This window comes from Phyllobates terribilis, unplaced genomic scaffold, assembly GCF_046119375.1.
Source record: "Phyllobates terribilis strain yellow unplaced genomic scaffold, ASM4611937v1 Scaffold_9__5_contigs__length_417890890, whole genome shotgun sequence".
NCBI classification, from domain to species: domain Eukaryota; kingdom Metazoa; phylum Chordata; class Amphibia; order Anura; family Dendrobatidae; genus Phyllobates; species Phyllobates terribilis.
Window position 1 is genome coordinate 330,222,460 of NW_027362769.1, and position 24,634 is coordinate 330,247,093.

Below are 24,634 nucleotides of genomic sequence, written 5' to 3' on the forward strand. Positions count from 1 at the left end.
GAAAGTTTAGTAGGAAGGGAACAGAAGAGGAAAGTTTAGTAGGAAGGGAACAGAAGAGGAAAGTTTAGTAGGAAGGGAACAGAAGAGGAAAGTTTAGTAGGAAGGGAACAGAAGAGGAAAGTTTAGTAGGAAGGGAACAGAAGAGGAAAGTTTAGTAGGAAGGGAACAGAAGAGGAAAGTTTAGTAGGAAGGGAACAGAAGAGGAAAGTTTAGTAGGAAGAGAACCGAAGAGGAAAGTTTAGTAGGAAGGGAACAGAAGAGGAAAGTTTAGTAGGAAGGGAACAGAAGAGGAAAGTTTAGTAGGAAGGGAACAGAAGAGGAAAGTTTAGTAGGAAGGGAACAGAAGAGGAAAGTTTAGTAGGAAGAGAACCGAAGAGGAAAGTTTAGTAGGAAGGGAACAAAAGAGGAAAGTTTAGTAGGAAGGGAACCGAAGAGGAAAGTTTAGTAGGAAGGGAACAGAAGAGGAAAGTTTAGTAGGAAGGGAACAGAAGAGGAAAGTTTAGTAGGAAGGGAACAGAAGAGGAAAGTTTAGTAGGAAGAGAACCGAAGAGGAAAGTTTAGTAGGAAGGGAACAGAAGAGGAAAGTTTAGTAGGAAGAGAACCGAAGAGGAAAGTTTAGTAGGAAGGGAACAGAAGAGGAAAGTTTAGTAGGAAGGGAACAGAAGAGGAAAGTTTAGTAGGAAGGGAACAGAAGAGGAAAGTTTAGTAGGAAGGGAACAGAAGAGGAAAGTTTAGTAGGAAGAGAACCGAAGAGGAAAGTTTAGTAGGAAGGGAACAAAAGAGGAAAGTTTAGTAGGAAGGGAACAAAAGAGGAAAGTTTAGTAGGAAGGGAACCGAAGAGGAAAGTTTAGTAGGAAGGGAACCGAAGAGGAAAGTTTAGTAGGAAGGGAACAGAAGAGGAAAGTTTAGTAGGAAGGGAACAGAAGAGGAAAGTTTAGTAGGAAGGGAACAGAAGAGGAAAGTTTAGTAGGAAGGGAACAGAAGAGGAAAGTTTAGTAGGAAGAGAACCGAAGAGGAAAGTTTAGTAGGAAGGGAACAAAAGAGGAAAGTTTAGTAGGAAGGGAACAAAAGAGGAAAGTTTAGTAGGAAGGGAACCGAAGAAGAAAGTTTAGTAGGAAGGGAACAGAAGAGGAAAGTTTAGTAGGAAGGGAACCGAAGAGGAAAGTTTAGTAGGAAGGGAACAGAAGAGGAAAGTTTAGTAGGAAGGGAACCGAAGAGGAAAGTTTAGTAGGAAGGGAACAGAAGAGGAAAGTTTAGTAGGAAGGGAACAGAAGAGGAAAGTTTAGTAGGAAGGGAACAGAAGAGGAAAGTTTAGTAGGAAGAGAACCGAAGAGGAAAGGTTAGTAGGAAGGGAACAGAAGAGGAAAGTTTAGTAGGAAGAGAACCGAAGAGGAAAGTTTATTAGGAAGCGAGCAGAAGAGGAAAATGTATTTGGAAGCCAGGAGAAGGGGAAAGTTTATTAGGAAGCGAGCAGAAGAGGAAAGTTTATTAGAAAGTGTGCAGAGGAGGAACATTTATTAAGAAGCAATCAGAAGAGGAAAGTTTATTAGGAAGCGAGTGGGAAGAGGAAAGTTTATTTATGAAGCAAGCAGTGATGGAAACTAGGCAGTGCATGACAGCCTAGGCAGGCAACACAGGAGCACAGATGATTAGTATGTGACACCATGGAAATACCCCTGAAATTCCAATTTAAAAGCAAGAAAACAGTGGAACAACAAGGAAAGAGTTGGACTGAGGAAATCGTGGAGCGATTATACAGTTAGAAGACCTAAAATATTAGAATGAAAATATGTTCTTGTAGAGTTTGTTAAATATAAGGGCCTATATACATAGTGAATTATAAATTGTCGGGTTCCTTACCTGATGCAATCTGCTACTTTCAGTCTGATCCTATTAGTAGAATATAGCCAAAATGGATAATGCCCAGAGGTCTTTACATCCTTGTTGTGTTCTCTTTACAGGGCATCATCTCGGATCTTTTTCCTGGAGTGGTTCTACCAAAGCCAGATTATGACCTTTTTATTCAGGCCCTGAAAGAAAATATTGCCAAAGTGAATCTGCAACCTGTTCCATGGTTTATAGGGAAGATAATTCAGGTACTGCTATATGATTAGGCCGGCTTAGTCTTGCTTTCTTCTTTTATGTTTCATAGAAATAAGTAGGACAGACCGGCGTCTCTTTCTGCATACATCCACATGATACTCTGTATACATACTTACTCACTGTGTCCAAACCTGGATATATAAGCTAATACAGCATATATATAAGACATATATAAAGTGTTAGTCCCCAGAATCTTGGGCCAGAGTTTGTTTTTTTTAGTGCAGACTGTAATTGATAGAAAACAGAGAACCCCTTTACCGTTGTACACTGATACTCCATACCTGTTAAAGGGGTATTCCTACAATGGACATTTATTGCATATTCACACAATAAGCGGTAAATGTCTTATCTCTAGGACCCCCACTGATCACTTGATCAAAGGTTCTTGGCACCTTTTCACTATTAGCCCATTAAGTAGGAATGTAAAGGAAGTGGAGGGGGGGTCAAAGCCTGCACCATTCCCCTTACTTACTGCAGGGTATATGCTCATTGTGTTTCTATCTTAGATTTTGTCTGTTAAATGGCCACAGAGTGAACATGCTTCTATGTGTTGCATGTACAGTACAGATGAAAAGTTTGGACACACCTTCTCATTTAAAGATTTTTCTGTATTTTCATGACTATGAAAATTGTACATTCACACTGAAGGCATCAAAACTATGAATTAACACATGTGGAATTATATACTTAACAAAAAAGTGTGAAACAACTGAAAATATGTCTTATATTCTAGGTTCTTCAAAGTAGCCACCTTTTGCTTTGATGACTGCTTTGCACACTCTTGGCATTCTCTTGATGAGCTTCAAGAGGTAGTCACCGGAAATGGTTTCCACTTCACAGGTGGGCCCTGTCAGGTTTAATAAGTGGGATTTCTTGCCTTATAAATGGGGTTGGGACCATCAGTTGTGTTGTGCAGAAGTCAGGTGGATACACAGCTGATAGTCCTACTGAATTGACTGTTAGAACTTGTATTATGGCAAGAAAAAAACAGCTATGTAAAGAAAAACGACTGGCCATCATTACTTTAAGAAATGAAGGTCAGTCAGTCCGAAAAATTGGGAAAACTTTGAAAGTGTCCCCAAGTGCAGTTGCAAAAACCATCAAGCGCTACAAAGAAACTGGCTCACATGAGGACCGCCCCAGAAAAGGAAGACCAAGAGTCACCTCTGCTTCTGAGGATAAGTTTATCCGAGTCACCAGCCTCAGAAATCACAGGTTAACAGCAGCTCAGATTAGAGACCAGGTCAATGCCACACAGAGTTCTAGCAGCAGACACATCTCTACAACAACTGTTAAGAGGAGACTTTGTGCAGCAGGCCTTCATGGTAAAAAAGCTGCTAGGAAACCACTGCTAAGGACAGGCAACAAGCAGAAGAGACTTGTTTGGGCTAAAGAACACAAGGAATGGACATTAGACCAGTGGAAATCTGTGCTTTGCTCTGATGAGTCCAAATTTGAGATCTTTGGTTCTGACCACCGTGTCTTTGTGCGACGTAGAAAAGGTGAACGGATGGACTCTACATGCCTGGTTCCCACCGTGAAACATGGAGGAGGAGGTGTGATGGTGTGGGGGTGCTTTGCTGGTGACACTGTTGGGAATTTATTTAAAATTGAAGGCATACTGAACCAGCATGGCTACCACAGCATCTTGCAGCGGCATGCTATTCCATCCGGTTTGCGTTTAGTTGGACCATCATTTATTTTTCAACAGGACAATGACCCCAAACACACCTCCAGGCTGTGTAAGGGCTATTTGACCAAGAGGGAGAGTGATGGGGTGCTACGCCAGATGACCTGGCCTCCACAGTCACCAGACCTGAACCCAATCGAGATGGTTTGGGGTGAGCTGGACCGCAGAGTGAAGGCAAAAGGGCCAACAAGTGCTAAGCATCTCTGGGAACTCCTTCAAGATTGTTGGAAGACCATTTCCGGTGACTACCTCTTGAAGCTCATCAAGAGAATGTCAAGAGTGTGCAAAGCAGTCATCAAAGCAAAAGGTGGCTACTTTGAAGAACCTAGAATATAAGACATATTTTCAGTTGTTTCACACTTTTTTGTTAAGTATATAATTCCACATGTGTTAATTCATAGTTTTGATGCCTTCAGTGTGAATGTACAATTTTCATAGTCATGAAAATACATAAAAATCTTTAAATGAGAAGGAGTGTCCAAACTTTTGGTCTGTACTGTATATCAACTTATGCTCCGGCTCATTTCTTTGGTTTTCCCTTCATTTCCTGCCTGTTGGTTTGAAAGAAATAGCTGAGTGCTGTACTTGTCCGTCCCTTGACTTTGATTGGAGTGGTATTGTGCATGCTCTTCCGTCTCTACATTTAAAGCTCTCCCCACTTCACTCAGATTGTTCTAGTGATTATGGGGGTCCCAGCAGTGGGGGACCCCGTAGACAGAGGCGTAGCTAGGGTTTTGGTTCAGGGGGGGCGAAACTTCTGAGTGGGCCCCTAACCAGGTAACCCTGATTACAACTATGGTGGCGCACCCAGATAGTGGATGTAGGAGAACCTCAGCAGATGACATCGCTGTTACTGAAAATAATCTTTATACAAAGACCAGCACTGATACTACCGCCATATGGTGACATATATTGATAGATGCCAGTCCTGCAGAACATATAAGAGATCACTGCATAATTATATATAGTAACTTACAGCTGACGTTCTTTCTGATTAACTTTTCCCGTCTTTTTCATCTGGCCCAGACCGATACGACGACTTCTCCAACCAGGACTAAGAATCTCAGGTCTGCAGAGATCACTCTGTGTGCCCCTCTGACAGTCATAATAACCTGAGTTCGCCTATAACGATAAGTGCCCACTTAATATTTAATAATGTCCTGAGTCTCCCCCCCTGTACAGCTCCCCTATACACAGTATGATGCTCTCTTATACACAGTATAATCCCCCCTCACTGTATAGTACTCCCCACATAGTATACTGACCCCTTAGTAGCCTCCAAACTGATGTCTCCAACACTGTATGAAGGCCCCCACACTATACAAAGACCCCACATTATCTCCCACACTGTATGATGGCACCCACACTATACAAAGACCCCACATTATCTCCCACACTGTATGATGGCAACCACACTATACAAAGACCCCACATTATCTCACACACTGTACAAAGGCCCCACACTGTGCAAAGACCCCACATTATCTCACACACTGTGCAAAGACCCCACAATGTACAAAGACCCCACATTATCTCCCATCCCACACTGTATGATGGCCCCCACACTGTGCAAAGACCCCACATTATCTCCCACACTGTATGATGGCCCCCACACTGTGCAAAGACCCCATATTATCTCCCACACTGTATGATGGCCTCCACACTGTGCAAAGACCCCACATTATCTCCCACACTGTATGATGGCCCCCACACTGTGCAAAGACCCCACATTATCTCCCACACTGTATGATGACCCCCACACTGTACAAAGACCCCACATTATCTCCCACACTGAATGATGACCCCCACACTGTGCAAATACCCCACATTATCTCACACACTGTATGCTGGCCTCCACACTGTGCAAAGACCCCACATTACCTCCCACACTGTATGATGGCCCCACACTATACAAAGACCCCACATTATCTCACACACTGTACAAAGACCCCACATTACCTCCCACACTGTATGATGGCCCCACACTATACAAAGACCCCACATTATCTCACACACTGTACAAAGACCCCACATTATCTCACACACTGTACAAAGACCCCACAATGTACAAAGACCCCATATTATCTCACACACTGTACAAAGACCCCACAATGTACAAAGACCCCACATTATCTCCCATCCCACACTGTATGATGGCCCCCACACTGTGCAAAGACCCCACATTATCTCCCACACTGTATGATGGCCCCCACACTGTGCAAAGACCCCATATTATCTCCCACACTGTATGATGGCCTCCACACTGTGCAAAGACCCCACATTATCTCCCACACTGTATGATGGCCCCCACACTGTGCAAAGACCCCACATTATCTCCCACACTGTATGATGACCCCCACACTGTACAAAGACCCCACATTATCTCCCACACTGAATGATGACCCCCACACTGTGCAAATACCCCACATTATCTCACACACTGTATGCTGGCCTCCACACTGTGCAAAGACCCCACATTACCTCCCACACTGTATGATGGCCCCACACTATACAAAGACACCACATTATCTCACACACTGTACAAAGACCCCACATTATCTCACACACTGTACAAAGACCCCACAATGTACAAAGACCCCACATTATCTCACACACTGTACAAAGACCCCACAATGTACAAATACCCCACATTATCTCCCACACTGTATGCTGGCCTTCACACTGTGCAAAGACCCCACGTTATGTCCCACACTATATGATGGCCCCCACACTGTGCAAAGACCCCATATTATCTCCAACACTGTATGATGGCCCCCACACTGTGCAAAGACTCCACATTATCTCCCACACTGTATGATGGCCCCCACACTATATAAAGACCCCACATTATCTCCCACACTGTATGATGGCCCCACACTGTACAAAGACCCCACATTATCTTCCACACTGTATGATGGCCCCCACACTGTGTAAAGACCCCACATTATCTCCCACACTGTATGATGGCCCCCACACTATATAAAGACCCCACATTATCTCCCACACTGTATGATGGCCCCCACACTATGTAAAGACCCCACATTATCTCCCACACTGTATGCTGGCCTTCACACTGTGCAAAGACCCCACGTTATGTCCCACACTATATGATGGCCCCCACACTGTGCAAAGACCCCATATTATCTCCAACACTGTATGATGGCCCCCACACTGTGCAAAGACTCCACATTATCTCCCACACTGTATGATGGCCCCCACACTGTGCAAAGACCCCATATTATCTCCCACACTGTATGATGTCCCCCACACTGTGCAAAGACCCCATATTATCTCCCACACTGAATGATGGCCTCCACACTGTACAAAGACCCCACATTATCTTCCACACTGTATGATGGCCCCCACACTGTGTAAAGACCCCACATTATCTCCCACACTGTATGATGGCCTCCACACTGTACAAAGACCCCACATTATCTTCCACACTGTATGATGGCCCCCACACTATATAAAGACCCCACATTATCTTCCACACTGTATGATGGCCCCCACACTATGTAAAGACCCCACATTATCTCCCACACTGTATGATGGCCCTCACACTATATAAAGACCCCACATTATCTCCCACACTGTATGATGGCCCCCACACTATACCAAGACTCCACATTATCTCCCACACTGTATGACCCCAACTGTAATCCCCACACTGTATAAATAGCCTACATATAGCATAATGCACCAGATAGTCCTCACTATAGTATAATCCCCCCCATAGGCAGAGTCTGTAGTCTGTAGTATAACCCCCCCATAGGCAGAGTATATAGTATAATCCCCCCATAGGCAAAGTCTGTAGCATAACCTCCCCATAGGCAAAGTCTGTAGCATAATTCCCCCCCCATAGGCAGAGTCTGTAGTCTGTAGCATAATTCTCCCCCATAGGCAGAGTCTCTAGCATAATCCCCCCATAGGCATAATCTGTAGCATAATCCCCCCCCATAGGCAAACTCTGTAGCATGATCCCCCCCTTATAGGAAAAGTCTGTAGCATGATCCCCCCATAGGCAGAGTCTGCAGCATAATCCCCCCTGTAGGCAGAGTCTGTAGCATGATCCCCCCACACACATAGGCTGAGTCTGTAGCATACCCCCCCCTTCCATAGGAAAAAAATGAAATAAACACAATACTCACCTCTCCTCCTCCTTCCCACGTTACTCCGAGCACCTGCACATCTTCAGCACAGCTGGCCGGGCACCAAGTGATGATGTTAGTGACGTCAGACGCAAAGGGGGGACTGATGGGAGAGGGAGGGTCACGCTCCCTCTCTCATCACTGAACTTGCGGTGACGGGCGGGGGACCCCGAAGCTGGCACCGGGGCCCCCCCTACTGCTCACGGGCTGCATAGCGGCCGCCGGGCAGTGCAGGGACATAGAGTCTCCCTGCTCTGCCCCAGAGTGTAACTGTGATACAGTTACAATAACGTAGCTACGAGTGGGCGCCATCAGAGTGCAGATCAGTATTGATCACTGGTCTTAATACTGCTATGGAATATTGTCATGCCCATGGGTTTGAACCCTTGAGCCTGTGTTTTGGGTCAACTTCTCTGTCCACGAAACCGCAGCAGACGCACCTTTTCTGTGGGTGTTTAGGTTCTGTTATTCTGGCTGTAGTCTGTTTAGCATAACACAGGTATTTTCATTTGTCTGTCACCTTTCGGATGCGGCTTTATATTCTTTCCCCCTGCTGGCATATCCTGCTGGTGACAGTTTCTTATGTATGTTTAGCCTTTCTGCTGTAGCTTAAAGCCAGTCAGTTAAATTCCAGCTAGGGTTTATGTCGTTGCTGTTTCTGTTCTTTACTCTGCACCTACCTTCTGTTTCTTTTAGGAAGTAGGCGACATATTATCTAACAGCATGTACTTTCTACTTTATTTTTTATTTTGTGGTTTACTTTACTCACTCTGGGATCTTTTCTTTTTCAGCACACTTTCCCTTTTGTAGGTAATTCACACTCTGCTCTGTCCTCCAGTTCTTTAGGAGGAACGTGAAGCGCTTGATGGCAGCATAGGTCTGAGCTGCCATCTTCTAGTCTGTGGTTAGGGTGATCTCTGCTCATGCAGGAACCATTAGGGACTGCGGGTCAGGATCTCTAGTCTGTACAGGAGCCGGCAGGGTCAGTTGCAGTTTTTATTTTGTTACCTATTTTTCTGAGTGAATTGCTACTCTATCATAACAAATACCATGTCTAGTATTAGCACCATCCCAATATTAGCATATAGTGTACACTACACTAGGGGGACAAGTGCTTTGCATGTATCTTGACTTGCACAACACATGCTCAGGATAGGGCGGGGCAGGGAAGAGGAAAACAGAATAAGGGTATTGCATTTTGCTCACATTATTTTATATTATGACCTGCTGACCATTGGGTTGGGAACGTGTGTAGTATTGATGTAAGGACCAGTGGGACATTACCACTGACAACCATCCACACTGCACTATAAATGCTCTCTACGCATCTTGACTGCACATCGCATGCACAGGATGGCAGAGGGGGAAGAGGAGAGCAGAAAAGAGGGGTCGTGTATTTTGATTACATGATACTATGCGGTCAAATGATACTATGACATGGCGAACATCAAGAATTGATAGACGGGGGCACTAACATAGTCACGTGACCAATGGCACATCTAAACCTCAGTGCATATATAAGTAAAAAAAAAAAAAAAGTGGAATAAATTGTTATACTTTTTTGAAGAACCCCTGGATGCTGTCACAACTTTTTTAGTTTTTCCTGTGAGTGTCCCAAGTGGATTCTCGTTCTTGGTGAATGTTGCATTCAGTTGCGTCTTCTACTGTGAAGGTGTGCTGCAGACCAACAATTTCTGTCTATCTATAAGCACTCATCATATTGCATTTATGCCGGCAAAGAAAAAGTAATATTCATCATTACAGCTGCTGCTACCTTATTATACGCCACATTCTTCCACTTCTTCCCATGGGCTAACATTTTTCTTCTTGCTGTTGCCTATAACTATGGATGTAATGAATGTATGGGTGAAGCAACCGATATGAGCATTATTCCTTGCCGCAAAATGACAACTTCAATTGTTAGTAAATGACAGAAGCAAAAGACTCCGAAGCAATAAAGTAGCTGAATAATGTGTAAACACAGTGGTTAATGATCTGATTCATAGCATCCGCAGAGCCATCATTTTCCTTGTCCTCTTGGGTGGTTTTATGGAAATCTAGAACATCGGAATTACTGCGCTTATAAACACTGAGGGTTAGAGATCATAAATCTGTACAACTGGGGCCATAATTAATTCAATGTTGCTCCAAGAAATTTTCTTTTACCAACTTCTTTGTGAAGTAGAAGAAGTAATTCATATCTCATCTTTTATTACTTTGCTAAAATTTTACTTATGTGTTGGAAATTGTTGTCAGGTGTTCACAGAATCCAGCGTTACTGTGTCGCTAGTCACTACTCATGGACAAGTCGTGAGGCTGGGTAGTCAAGAGGTCTGAGGTCAAAAGCCAGGAGGGTACGTCATAGACAGAGGGGTGAGACAAAGGAGTAGTCAGGGCATAGTTCGGGGTCAGAATTCCAAGAAGGAAGCGGATCAAGACTAAAGGGCTAGGCAAATGGACGGTCAAAGGCAAATCCAAGGTCAAGCAACAAAGATCAGAATACAAGACTAGGAGCACAGAGAAAACGCACACCTGAGCAAAGCTACAATTTGCTGCAATCTAAGGCAGAGAGCTGGTTGAATAGCAAGGTAATTACTCTGAATAGGAGACACATGGATGAAGCCCCGGCACACCCTGGTCCTGATTGGACGGCTAAACTGTCACTCAAGACACTGACAGCTCAGCATCCCCCAGCATCCGATTGGAAGGCTGAGCTTTCCATCACCATACTGACAGATCAGCATGCCCCCTTCCTAGACTAGACAGCAGAACTGCCATTCACTGCAAACAGGCACCCTGATAGGAGGAATCGTTACAGTTACTCAACATTTACTTATTATGTCATTTTTTAAAGGGATATTCTAGCTATACCTCTCCACTGTAAAATATATAAGGGATGCTATATCTGTGGGAATCCAGTCTTTAGGACCCCAATGGATCACCCAAAAAGGTCCTCCCAGTGGAAATAACAAAGTTTCAATACAGTGGCAGTTGAGTATGTGCCCCGCAGCTCCATTCAGGATCTATGGAACTGAGAGAAACCACCAAGTCGCTGTTCTTGGCCATCTTCCTTCAGTGCATTTCATGAAAGATTAAACTTTCTTAATCGTGTTAGATCATCATGTACATTGTATAGTGCCTTTGTACTATCCCATTAGTGATCATCCAAGAGTGATGTAGACATCTTCTTTTTAATTTCACCAACAGTAAGTTGTTATCATTGTCTGCCATGTGTCACACGAGCACTGTTTGTGATCACCTGACAGCTTCAAAAGGGCTACCAGAAACAGGCTTGTTGCAAGCTACTCTCCTGTACAGGGATCTGGACTTAAACAGGGGTCCCTGGGCAAAGGCCACAGAGTCAGCTGTTGTTCGATGGTGCAAGCTGGCAAGAAGGATAGTCAGGTAGGTGGATCAGATCCAGGAGGTATGGGAGGTACAAAATCATCAGGCAGAAGAAACGTGTGTTACGGATCCGGGTGGTGGAACCTCTGTGCTGCGGTGCAAGGAGGGACCAGAGGGGCGTAACTAGGTATCAACTCGGACCGACCAAGGTTGTACAGCGGCTCAATCGACTCCGTGACCAGGGAAGGACCGAGCAGAGGGACCAGGTGCTACTCTGGGGACCGACCTTGTATGGGAGCAGGTGACTCCCACGGGTCAGAAGGCGGAGGCTGACCGGTACAGCAGATGAACACGGCAGGCAGGCTGACGAGAGATCCGGGCAGACGGGCTGGCAGACACGGCAGGAAACTAGCAGGAGCCTCTAGGTAGGCTGTCAGGTATACACGGCAAGTGCAGGCGGGAACCTCTAGGTAGGCTGTCAGGTATACACGGCAAGTGCAGGCGGGAGCCTCTAGGTAGGCTGTCAGGTGGTCACGGCAAGTGACGGGCGGGAGCCTCTAGGTAGGCTGTCAGGTATACACGGCAGGTGCAGGCAGGAGCCTCCAGGTAACAGGCAAGTTCTCCAAGTAGACAGGCTAGCCTAGCCCATAGACAGACTGGCGGGTTTGACCGGAGGCAGACCGTCGGGCTGGAGAGTGTCCTTGGCTGGCGGAGACAGGTAGCAGGTGGAGGCTCTGGATAAGCGGACTGGCCAAGCCCATAGACAGACTAGCGGGCTGGGCTGTAAGCAGACTGTCAGGCTGGACTGGTAATCAGGCTGGCAGACTGGACTGATAGTCAGACGGACTAGACTGGTAGTCAGACGGACTAGACTGGTAGTCAGACAGGCAGCGGGACCTGTGGGCTGAAGCAGAGTTTAGCATACAGAGCAACAACCTTGCACGGGCACCTCCATATTGGAGGAGGTTCCTTTTATAGGGGAAGTCCTCCGGCCATTGGCCGGGGACTTCTTAGGACTGCACCCGCGGCCCCTTTAAGAGTGCGGGAGCGCTCGCGCGCCCTAAGCACAGGGCCAGGGAATCTGCGTGGAGCAGCTGCAGGGAGGCCAGAAGACGCCAGGGCAGGACCACGGCGGTAAGGGGGACGGCGTCTCTCCCGGGCAGGAGGCAGAGACGCCGATGCTACAACGTGAATGAACTAGCCGAGTATGACGCTAGTCACTACTCACGAACTAGCCGTGAGGCAGTGTAGTCAAATATTTCATGGGTCAAATACCAAGAGAGCACATAGAAAACTAAAGGAGAAAAACAAAGGCAAAGTCAGGTCACTGTCCGAGGTCAGAATAGCAGGAAGATAGCGGGTCAGAGCAAAGGGGCTAGCAAACGGATGGTCAGAAGGAGCTCCAAGGTCAGGCAGAAATAGATCAATAAACAGACCACAGAAGTACGAGGCAAACCACTGAGCAGATGCTAAGTCTAGCAGAGATGTGGGACTGACAGCTCAGCTAAGTAGTTGGGTAATCACCTGGATCAGAGAACATCTGTAAGAAGCTCAGGACCTCACAGACTCAGATTGGACGACTGAGATGTCAGTCACCGCATTCAAGACACATTGAACGGCGGAATCTTCCCACTGAGGTCGGGGAACAAAATAAATCAGGGTGAAACACCAGATGCACAGAATACAGGTAAAGCCAGGCAGCACAAACATTGACTGGCAATGGGAACTGACTCTCATGGGTTTATATAGTGAACAGCCCCAGCCAGTGCTGACAGCAGGAAGAAACCCAAACTAACAGGATTAACTCCATAGCTACTGGACGGGCAGAGCCACAAGCTCCACTAATAAAATAGGATTCATGCTGTCAAGCATCACCAGCAACAAAGGGTGGTACCGCCTAGTGGCCGAAGCAGAAACCGACACAGATGTTATACCATGTTACAAATCCAGTGAAGGTGCTGCCTGCTCACTAGTCTGTGTCTATGAGCCAGTTAGCTCACATTACATTTACCATTACTCTGGTTAACCATATTAGTTCTCACTGTGACATGCAGAAGTAGTTCTGTTGCAGAGTGTGACATGCAGAAGTAGTGCTGTGGCTTTAAAAGCATTCAGCAACTATTAGAAGTAACACAAGCACATGAGACAGGAAGTGTTGTGCTCGAGAAGCATCCAGCAACTAGAGGGGTTAACACAGTCACAGGAGAAGGGGAGTGTTTTAGCAGAGCCCCAGGGGGATTGTGGGGAAGTTGTTTACTGTCTGGCTGATTCCGAAGAGAAAGGTGGTGTGTGTGTTCTGTAACTCACAGAAGCGCCCCTGCAAGTTAAAAGGATTCAAGTCAGGAGTGAAGCTAAGCACAGGTCAGGTAGAGTTCCTGAACTAGAAGTGCAGAGTATTGTCAGGGAAAAAGATAAGGACTGTAAGAAATGGTGTCACAGAGATCATCTCCCTCAGCAAACCCTCCTCCCTTCCTCCATCTCCCTGTGCTGTAAAGAATGCTGTGTTCATTAATGTGCCTTTGCATTAGAACTGTGCTGTCCTGTACTACTGGGAAGACTGTGAACTGCTGTGCTGCTAAGGAAACTGTACTGTTTGTCACTGGAGCCTGTTGCTCATAAGACTTAATTTGCACTGGCTGTGCAGCTTCTTATTAAATGCTACTGTTCTACCGTTTATGAGGACTCTTGTCAAGTGTGTCTGGTCAGCAAGTGAAACAACCTACATGTCTGTGTCTGAGGGTCAATACCCCTGTGTGCCTGAGAGAAGCTGCAGCACATGGTCTATGGTCGCCCTGAGTAACAGTTCCCCCAGGATTCCAAAGAATTCATGTAACCTGTCTCGCCCATAGCTGAACCTAGCATTGTGCGTGTAACATCTCCTGTGCAAAGCTTGATTCGGTTCCTGGAATCACATGACTTTAAGCAGGGCCGGCACCAGCACCCAGCGCACCCAGGAAAGTGCTGGGGCCCTGAGCAGGCGGGGGGGGCCCACTCGCTGTTGGGCACCCCGCCACGTTATGGGATCCGTGAGCAGAGGAGAGCGGTGTCAGCGCCCGCTCCCCCCCGCTTGCTCAGGGCCCCGGCAGCTGGCAAAACAATACTCACCTCTCCCCGTGCCTCCGCAGCAGCTCCGGTCTCTTCCGCGTCCTCTGACTGTGACGTCTCAGGTCAGAGGGCGCGGTGACGTCTTTCCACTGCGCTCTCCCCTGAGCCGTCACAGCGCAGAGCGGGAAGACGCCGGCGACGCTGAGGAGTCCGGAGCAAAGCAGCAGGTGAGAAGTGAGGTGAGTATTTGATTTTTTTTTTTTTAATGTATGGAGGCATGGGGCATTTTATGGTGGGGGGAAAAAGTGACATACTGCATGGGGCATTATAAGGGGGGTGAGTGACATACTGCATGGGGCATCATAAGGGAGGGGGGAGAGTGACATACTGCATGGGGCATTATAAGGGAGGGGGGTGTGACATCCTTCATGGGGCATTAAAAGAGGGGGTAACATCCTGCATGGGGCATTAAAAGGGGGGGATGAGTGACATCCTGCATGTGGCATTATAAGGGGGGAGTGACATCCTGCATTTGGCATTATTAGCAAGGGGTGGAGAGGTGACATCCTGCATGGGGCATTAAAAGGGGGGAACAAGTGACATACTGCATGGGGCATTATAAGGGGGGGGTGACATACTGCATGGGGCATCATAAGGGAGGGGGGAGAGTGACATACTGCATGGGGCATTATAAGGGAGGGGGGGATGACATCCTTCATGGGGCATTAAAAGAGGGGATAACATCCTGCATGGGGCATTAAAAGGGGGGGGTGAGTGACATCCTGCATGTGGCATTATAAGGGGGGAGTGACATCCTGCATTTGGCATTATTAGGAAGGGGTGGAGAGGTGACATCCTGCATGGGGCATTATAAGGGGGGGGAGTGGCATCCTGCATGGGGCATCATAAGGGAGGGAGGAGAGTGACATACTGCATGGGGCATTATAAGGGAGGGGGGTGTGTGACATCCTTCATGGGGAATTAAAAGGGGGTAACATCCTGCATGGGGCATTAAAAGGGGGGGTGAGTGACATCCTGCATGTGGCATTATAAGGGGGAGTGACATCCTGCATTTGACATTATTAGGAAAGGGTGGAGAGGTGACATCCTGCATGGGGCATTAAAAGGGGGGGAAGTGACATCCTTCATGGGGCATTATATGGGGGGGAAGTGACATCCTGCATGGGGCATTATATGGGGGGAGAAGTGACATCCTGCATGGGGCATTATAAGGGGGGTGACATCCTGCATGGGGCATTATAAAGGGGTGATATCCTACATGGGGCATTATAAGGGGGGGTAACATCCTGCATGGGGCATTATATGGGGGGAGCAGCCTGCGTGGGGCATTATAAGGTGGGGAACAGCCTGCATGAGGCATTATGTGGGGGGAACAGCCTGCATGGAGCATTATGTGGGGGCACAGCCTGCATGGAACGTTATATGGAGGCCAGTATCCTGTATGGAGCGTTATAAGGGGGCCAGTATCCTGTGTGGAGCGTTATATGGGGACCAGTATCCTGTATGGAGCGTTATAAGGGGGCCAGTATCCTGTTTGGAGCGTTATATGGGGGCCAGTATTCTGTATGGGGCGTTATATGGGCGCCAGTATCCTGTATGGAGCATTTTATGGGGGCCAGTATTCTGTATGGAGCGATTCACCGGTTTCTGAGTTATTGTGGAATTTACAATAGATATCTGTCATGTAATGTAAGAAGTGAAATCTTTGCATTGTACTATATATATATGTATTTCTCTGCGGTATCTGTGCATCATGAATCGTGGTATGTGTTAAAGGGGCCCACTGAGACTCTTTCGCCCGGGGCCCACGAAAACCTGGAGCCAGCCCTGACTTTAAGTACTAGCAAGTACATTCTATAAACACATTACACTTCTATCTATCTATCTATCAATCTATCTATCTATCTATCTATCTATCTATCTATCTATTTATCTATCCATCCATCATTTATCTATCCATCTGTCTGCATGCCTATTTCTCACTTCTCAGCAGGGAGGAAGTAAAGGGCCAAAGCAATTCATGTCACATTCTCTACCTCCTATTAAAATAATAATAAATAGTTTGCCGACTGCAAGTGAAAATAGCTTTAAAACAAGATCTTTTCATGAGTTAATTTTTTGGGGGGGGAATTTAGTTAATTTTTGGGGGGGGAATTTACACACTATATATGTGTACATTGGTGAATGACATCCGAGGGTATTTTTTAAGTGGATTAATGAAGGTAAAATTGAAGGAGGTTTTCTGGAGCTTTTTTCTTATGATAGGACATGTGTTTGATTGATGAGCCCCTGATCGTTGCTTACAAAGACGAAGCTAGGCTCACTGGGCTTCTGCATCGTATTGCCTGTACTCACTCCCCCCAGGGACTGTATATGACAAAACCTACAAGCAATTGCACAACAGCAAGTAGTAGAGACATTATACCATTTATTACATCAATAAAAACATGAAGACAAAATTACAGAATAAAAAGCAAGCAAAAAGATCCTACAGGAGGAATATCATACACATGATACAAATTTGGTAAAAATCTATCTTAGAAAGGTACCCTCCACTGTATCTCATAATCATACAATGATAAGTAGATGAATATGGATGGACTACCTAATATTCATAGTAACAACTCAATACATGATAGCTACCACATCTTAGAAAGGAAGATTAAAGCGACCATGCCTGTGGTAAGATATAACTTGGTGCATATAACTAAGACCACTAAGTAGCTAATACTTCAAGTAAAGTTGGTAAAGGTATATTATAAAGTGACAGTGCACCATACATAGAACAATATATTAACCTAGATAGGATAATCAGAGAAAGTGGTCTCTTATAGCATAGATAAATAAGTAAAGTGTCATGTATAATATGGATAACAATGGATAACATAATAGCTATAAATCATAGGGTAACATACCACTGAGCCAAAAGTATCCAAAGTGTATGCTTCCCGACGCGCGTTTCTCCTACTGCGGACTTTAACGAGGGATCCCTCTAAGTACCTGATTACCCTACCTAGGTTAATATATAGTTAATATTACTATGAATATTAGGTAGTCCATCCATATTCATCTACTTATCATTGTATGATTATGAGATACAGTGGAGGGTACCTTTTTAAGATAGATTTTTACCAAATTTGTATCATGTGTATGATATTCCTCCTGTAGGATCATTTTGCTTGTTTTTTGTTCTGTAATTTTGTCTTCATGTTTTTATGGATGTAAAAAACAGTATGATGTCTCTACTACTTGCTGTTGTGCAATTGCTTGTAGGTTTTGTGATTCTCCTGATTGCACAACTACCATATATTTCTTTGCATAGTGTTTAAACAACTACTGTATTTGGTTAAAGAAAATACTTTTTCCATCACAGATCACCTGTTTGACAAAAAAGTTTTCCAAAAGTCTACGCAGCCCCTTTAAATGGGAACATGTCACAGTGTATATACAAAGCTGATGGGATTGTTGGAAAAGATTCAGTATAACTGGTATTTTATTCACCAAAATCCCTGGTGTTTGTATGTATAGGAGTCCAGTGGGCGGTGCTACTAGTGATTGACAGCTATATCTGCATGCACAATCATACAGGGAAGACTGTCAGTTACTGAGACTCCTTCATACAAACATAAAGGATTTCAATGACTAAAATGCAATTTTTACTGAAAATTTTCTACAAAAATGTCTATCAATCTGATCAGCTCTTCCTGCTCTATAACAACCTGCCTGCAGATCACAGACCATTTGTAACATGATAAGGTCCCTTTAAAGGGAATCTGTCACCAGGCTTTGCTACCCCATCTGAGAGCAGCATAATGTAGGGAAAGAGATCCTGATTCCAGCGATGTATCACTTAATTTACTGGGTACAGAAGTTGCGATGCAATCAGAATTTTTAGATGTAGCAGAGCTCAGAAAGCTGCCCCCCGCCCACTCCACATCTTTCTGAGTACATTGTATATTGACAGTGAGCTGATAATCAGTTCTGGGGGCGTGGTTGGAAAAGGAGGCACAGGGCAGCTAGTTATGTAGTGGTAATCTCCTGATGATAAAACACTCATTGTATTGAAACAACAGCACACAGCCTAATAAGTGATACATCGCTGGAATCAGGGTCTCTGTCCATACCTCATGCTGCCCGCAGATTACATAGCAAAAACCTGCTGCCAGATTCCTTTTAAGGTGTCTGCAGAAGCTAAGACTATTTTGGCTTATATTATGGAAATTGAGCAGAGAAGTACTATTTTCTTCTGAAGAATTTACTTCTTACAACTCCTCATCTCCATTTTTACTAACCATATCAGAGGTTTTACCACTTTGCTTACCAAGTCTGGAATTTTAACTACAATTTTTTTTATATTTCATCATTATATAGATAAATGGAACTTATGATCCTTTTTGTGTACCAACCTAATGGACTCATCATAGTTTCCATTAGCAATTCAGCAAAAGATCAGGAAAATCTCATTTATCAGGCATACTGTCTGATAGAAAATAAATGATGCAGGTGCAAATCACAGATCAGATCCCGACTTCAGCCATTTGCTAGTCTCTCAGCCTCCGGTCTCGCAGCCTTCCTGTCTTAACGAGGATGTATAGTCTTATGTTCTCAGCAGGAAATTGCAAGATGTTTCCCAGGAAAATGAAATGAAGGATCTTATATGAACTACAAATGTGCTTTCTTGCCTGATACTTTGAAGTAATTTCCATAAATTTGTCTTGTTTTAAACTACAGATCTATGAAATGATGCTCGTGCGGCACGGCTTCATGATTGTCGGAGATCCTATGGGGGGAAAGACTTGCGCATATAAAGTCCTGGCAGGGGCACTTGCTGATTTACACACAGGTAAAGCTGACTTAAAATAAACTGGAACCAACCAACAAAGTATAGAGGTTCTGGGGTTGTCAGGTCTAAAGTTACAAGTCTGCAGTCACTCTATGTGATCCTCATATTGTGCTCTGTGAGCATTCTCCAGTGCTGGCGCACTATAATTTGCATACTCCCGGCCACATTCCAACTAGACTTTCCGGCATCGCTCAATACACTTGCATCGAGCAATACCGCGCCCGTCTAGTCGGAATGTAACCTAAAAGATAATCATTTTATTTCGGATGATGCATTTACCATGGGTATTTAACTTTTTTCCTTGTGTAGTATTCCCATCCGGTTTTGGTCTAAATAAAAAATCTGACTGTATACTGACCCAGGGGATGACATAGACAGAAGAGGGTCCCTATATAAGAACAGTATATGGGCTCATTGCAGTCCAGTAGCTCATTATAATGCACACTTCCACCTGTTTTGGAAGTAGACCTGAGCCCCCTTACCTCTTTGGCCCCTGTGAGGCCACACAGGTTGTACCGATGGTGTCCGCCCCTGCACTGACCCTATTATAGTCAATGGCCCCATTCAGACTAGCTATTTTGAAATCGAACAGATACAGAGTTAGAATAAATCACAGAAAGCAATTGGATTCCGATTTCGAGAGTAAAATGGCATTGAAGTCAATGGAGACCAGAAAGAAATGGATCAACATTTCATGGTCATTTGTTTACCATAATTTGGGTCTAATTGAAGAATCGATGAACTGAGAGGAGAGAAGAGCATATATTTTATTTCAAAAGGGATGAAAAAGGCATATCGTACAATGTATAAGGATCAAAAAACGGACCTAATACTGACAAAGGGATGAATAGCTGGTACATAATGGGTGTCAAAGTGCACAATTTTTTGAGAATGGAAATTGGACGATTTTGAAAACACCAGCCTGATTTACGGCCCACATATACACATGAAATAGCTGTTGGCCAAAAGATCATTTGGCCAACAACTATCTCTCCCGACTTCCCCGTGCACAGGAAACCTCGGCTGAGCGCTTCTGTGGTCTCTATGAGAGAGCCACTGCCAGGCTTCTCTGGCAGTGGCTTATCTGGTGGAAGAATAGAAGGATCGGCCATTAGAAATCCAACAGGTCGGATCCTTCTCTCACCTACATCATCTCTCAGGTAATATGTAGAAGTATAACTTGAAGCCTTTGGTTTCCAATGCAAAATCTGTAACGTGTGCCACTTAAAAAGCACGCGAGTGCTACTATCCTCAGCTAGGCTCAGTCTGAGTACTGAGGACCTCACCGCTGCTGAAATGTTGGGGCTCAGTACTATTCTCCTCCGGTAGCTGCAGTCCAGGTTCTGAGACCCTCACCGGTTACTAAAACATAGGGGCAGATGCACCCAGCTGAGCACTGCTCTCGTAGGGTACCTGGGGTTAGCTGAAGGTGGATGGATAGACTTGAGCCCGTCTTCAGCTAAGGGTTTGTTCACATTTATCAGGCGTGTCTGGACAGTGGTTTTACGTCTGTGCCAAACACAACATATAAAATGATCAGTCCGGCATCAGTAGCTGAACAGAGCAATGCTGCTTACAACGTTTTTTAAAGGGAATCTATCACCAGGATTTTTACTACCTCATCTGAGAGCCGTATAATGTAGGAAAAAAAAACCTGAATCCAACGATATATCTCTTAGTGTACTGCGTGAAGCAGGTGTGACACAATTAGAGATTTTAGATTTAGCAAGTAGCAGAGCTCAGAAAGCTAACTCCGCCCCCACCACAGCTTCCCATGTACATTGTCTATTGACAGTGAGCTGCTTATCACAGGAGGGGGTGTGGTTGGACCAGGGCTCACGTGCACTGTGGTCTGGGCAGTGATAATCTCTTGGTAATAAAACATTCATTGTATTGAAACAACAGCACGCTGTCACGCCAGGTGTGGGAAAAACTTAGTGCAACACAGAGGGAAGAGGGAAAGAGAGCCCAGACACTAGGGAAAGGGGGAAGTGGAGACCTCCTAGACTGGTCTAGTGTCACCCTGTCTCAACTACCGTCCCTATATTGCCTCTTCAGCAATCGCCACACGCGTGCCTCGCCCTGTCTTTCCCTGGCATATGGCTAAGGCTAGGGATGGGAGGAGATGAGCACTAGTCGATCTCCACTAAACTCTATAGACAACAAGGGTAGACAAACAGGGGGAGAATGCTTAGCTTTAGATGAACTTCAGACAAATGCGAACTTGGCCTCAAGCTCCAGAGAGGACAAAGTACTGCTCTTGCTAAAGCCTTCACAAGTAGAAATGAATATAGCCGGCACCTCCCTCTCAGACACACCAGGTATATATACACCCAGGCCATGGAGCTAATTACCAGAGGGAGGTAGCCGCTAGGTCCTAGAGACAGCCTCTCTTCTAAGAAAATGTCTGCAATGCCAAACGTAGAGATCTCCTGCAACCAACTGCAGGGCGACTGTCTGTCACCTCTGATACACCCGTGACACACAGCCTAATAAGTGACACATCATTGAAATCTGTGTCTTAGACTCTACCTCATGCTGCCCTCAGATTACATAGCGAAAACCTCCTGACAGATTCCCTTTAAGAGTTTGGATGCCAGGATTGATGCAATAGAAAACAATGGGGTCAGTTCTGGCATCAATTTACCTCTGCCTTTTTATATACTACACTGAAGGAAAAAAACACTGTTCGGCCTCATATTCAGTATGTGAACATATCTCTTAAGGAAGAGCAGAGTGCTTTCTGCCCTTCGTTTCAGCGAGAAATGAATGTCTCAGCATATAGATCCCCAGCAATGAAAACTTGTGACATGCCTCTATCACCTGTTAAAGGGTTGCTCCACGACATTAATATTGATGACCTATCAACAGGATAGGTCATCAATATCAGATCGCCAATAAATTCTCAATGCCAGCAACAGGTGGATGTTAGCAGTTTCGGAGCTGAACAGCACAGCTCCATTAACTACTTTGTGGCCGCAGCCAGGAACTGCAGATCTGTTCTTGTTCAGATGAATAGGTTGTCAATTTCATCGCTGTGGAACAACCCGTTAAATATCTTTTGACTCTAGATCTCTCTGTAACTCTTCTCCAGAAGGAAGAAAACAAGAGCACGTTAAATAATGTAGCATTAACTACTAGAAAACATTGATTCTGTGTGACATAATTTTTGCTGTTTACCAGCTAAATCAATGGATGAGTTTGCTGTGGACTTCAGAGTGATCAATCCAAAAGCCATTACCATGGGTCAGCTGTATGGATGCTTTGACCCCGTGAGTCACGAGTGGACAGATGGAGTATTGGCGACTACCTTCAGAGAGCAGGCGTCTTCCACTACGGATGATAGGAAGTGGATCGTGTTTGACGGCCCAGTAGACGCTGTTTGGATAGAGAATATGAACACGGTCCTGGACGACAATAAGAAGGTAATGAGATCTTTATTCTAGTTTCAGTTGCGATTCCACCTTTCGGTGTGTCTGGAAGCAGTGAGTGACAGTTCAGCTACCCAATCTAGGACAGGGGTGTGCTGAGCTGTCAGTATGGTAATGGACAACTCAGCTGTCCAATCGGAGGCTTGGGTGTGCTGAGCTGTCAGTGTGTTGAGTGACAGTTCAGCCATCTAATCGGAGCCACGGAGTGCTGTGGTTTCCTCCAAGTGACAGCTATTCTAGTGATTACCTGGCTATTTAGCTGGCTCTGTGCCTCCAATTAGTGCCAGTTGTAGCTTTGCTCCAATGGTGAGTGCTTGCTCTATTCTCTGTGGACCTTGCCTTTGACCATCTGTTTGCCTTGCCCTTTTTGTCTTGATCCTGTTAGAACCCTCCTGTTTGTTTTTTCCATCTTGTGTTTTGCGGCCACGTGACCACCTGCCTTTATATTCCAGCTCCGCCCTTTTGGCTGTGCTGGACTTCAGTGTTGTTTTGACTGTTTCTCTAGCCAGGTGCTTCAGTGCCTATCTCTGTCAGTTTGCTTGGTCCTTCTGGGACCTCTAGTACCTTTTTGTCAGTTTGTCTTTTTGTGTTCTGCAACAACTTCTCTGTTTAGGAGGTGCCCCATTTTTGTTCCAGTCCTTAGTTCTTTTAGGGACTCCTCCCCTTATGCCATAGGTCTTCGTTCAGACTAGCCGATGACTAAGGCGGGTCTGTTCGCTAGGAACAGGCAGCCTGCTACGTAGGGATTCAGCTTAGTCTTACTGTAGGGACAGCTTTCCCCTTTCTTTCCTTAGTACTTGTTGTAGATCATAACAGATCCGCTACCTTCCCGGAATTCTAACCTCGGACTGTGACCTGACTACGCCTTTGCCTTACCCCTTTGTATATGATGAGTGTTATGCACACGCCCGGGCTGACTGGCGTGTGCGTGATTTAGTGATTCCACTGTGCCATGAACCGGAGAGTGCCTGGAGGGGCGTAACTAAGTATCTACCCGATCCGACCAAGGTCGCACGACAGCTAACGACGCCGTGCACCAGGGAGGAACCGAGCAGAGGGACCAGGTGCTACTCCAGGCCAGACCCTGGAGACGGCTGTTGACTCACACCGGGGAATACAGGAACAGGCAGGTTAGGCTGGCACACAGACAGGTGGGCACTGGCAGGCACGGCTGGAATGCAGACAGGAGGATACTGGCAGGCACGGCTGGTATGCAGACAGGAGGGTACTGACAAGTACAGCTGGCGTGCAGACAGGGAGGTACTAGCAGGTTGGAGCACAGGCTGGATAGGGTCCAGTACAGACTGGGATTCAGGAACAGAACCGCCGGAGCGGTGAGCAAGGCAGAGCAGGCAGGAACCGCCGGAGCGGTGAGCAAGGCAGAGCAGGCAGGAACCGCCGGAGCGGTGAGCAAGGCAGAGCAGGCAGGAACCGCCGGAGCGGTGAGCAAGGCAGAGCAGGCAGGAACCGCCGGAGCGGTGAGCAAGGCAGAGCAGGCAGGAACTGCCGGAGCGGTGAGCAAGGCAGAGCAGGCAGGAACCGAAGGAGTGGTGAGCAAGGCAGACCAGGCAGGAACCGCCGGAGCGGTGAGGAAGGCAGAGGAGGCAGGAACCACCGGAGCGGTGAGCAAGGCAGAGGAGGCAGGAACCGCCGGAGCGGTGAGCAAGGCAGAGCGGGCAGGAACCGCCGAGCAAGGCAGAGCAGGCAGGAACCGCCGGAGCGGTGAGCAAGGCAGAGCAGGCAGGAACCGCCGGAGCGGTGAGCAAGGCAGAGCAGGCAGGAACCGCCGGAGCGGTGAGCAAGGCAGAGCGGGCAGAAACCGCCGGAGCGGTGAACAAGGCAGAACGGGCAGGAACTGCCGGAGTGGTGAGCAAGGCAGAGCGGGCAGGAACCGCCGGAGCGGTGAGCAAGGCAGAGAGGACAGGGCTCTGTTCACACTGAACAGACGGGAAGGGAAAAGCAGAAACAGACACACTCAAGGTACTTGCAATGAAGTAGCGAGTGG

General features: G+C 46.1%; 1 protein-coding gene across 2 annotated transcripts in view; it reads left to right on the forward strand.

Annotated features, from left to right (window-relative positions):
- DNAH3 (dynein axonemal heavy chain 3) overlaps positions 1 to 24,634 on the forward strand; it is a 487,274-nt gene that overhangs the window by 286,245 nt on the left and 176,395 nt on the right. For both annotated transcript variants that reach the window (XM_073647962.1, XM_073647963.1), the window contains exons 34-36: positions 1,962 to 2,096; positions 19,087 to 19,198; positions 22,382 to 22,623. In XM_073647962.1, the coding sequence (XP_073504063.1) occupies positions 1,962 to 2,096; positions 19,087 to 19,198; positions 22,382 to 22,623 (489 nt within the window). The remainder of the gene's footprint in view (positions 1 to 1,961; positions 2,097 to 19,086; positions 19,199 to 22,381; positions 22,624 to 24,634) is intronic.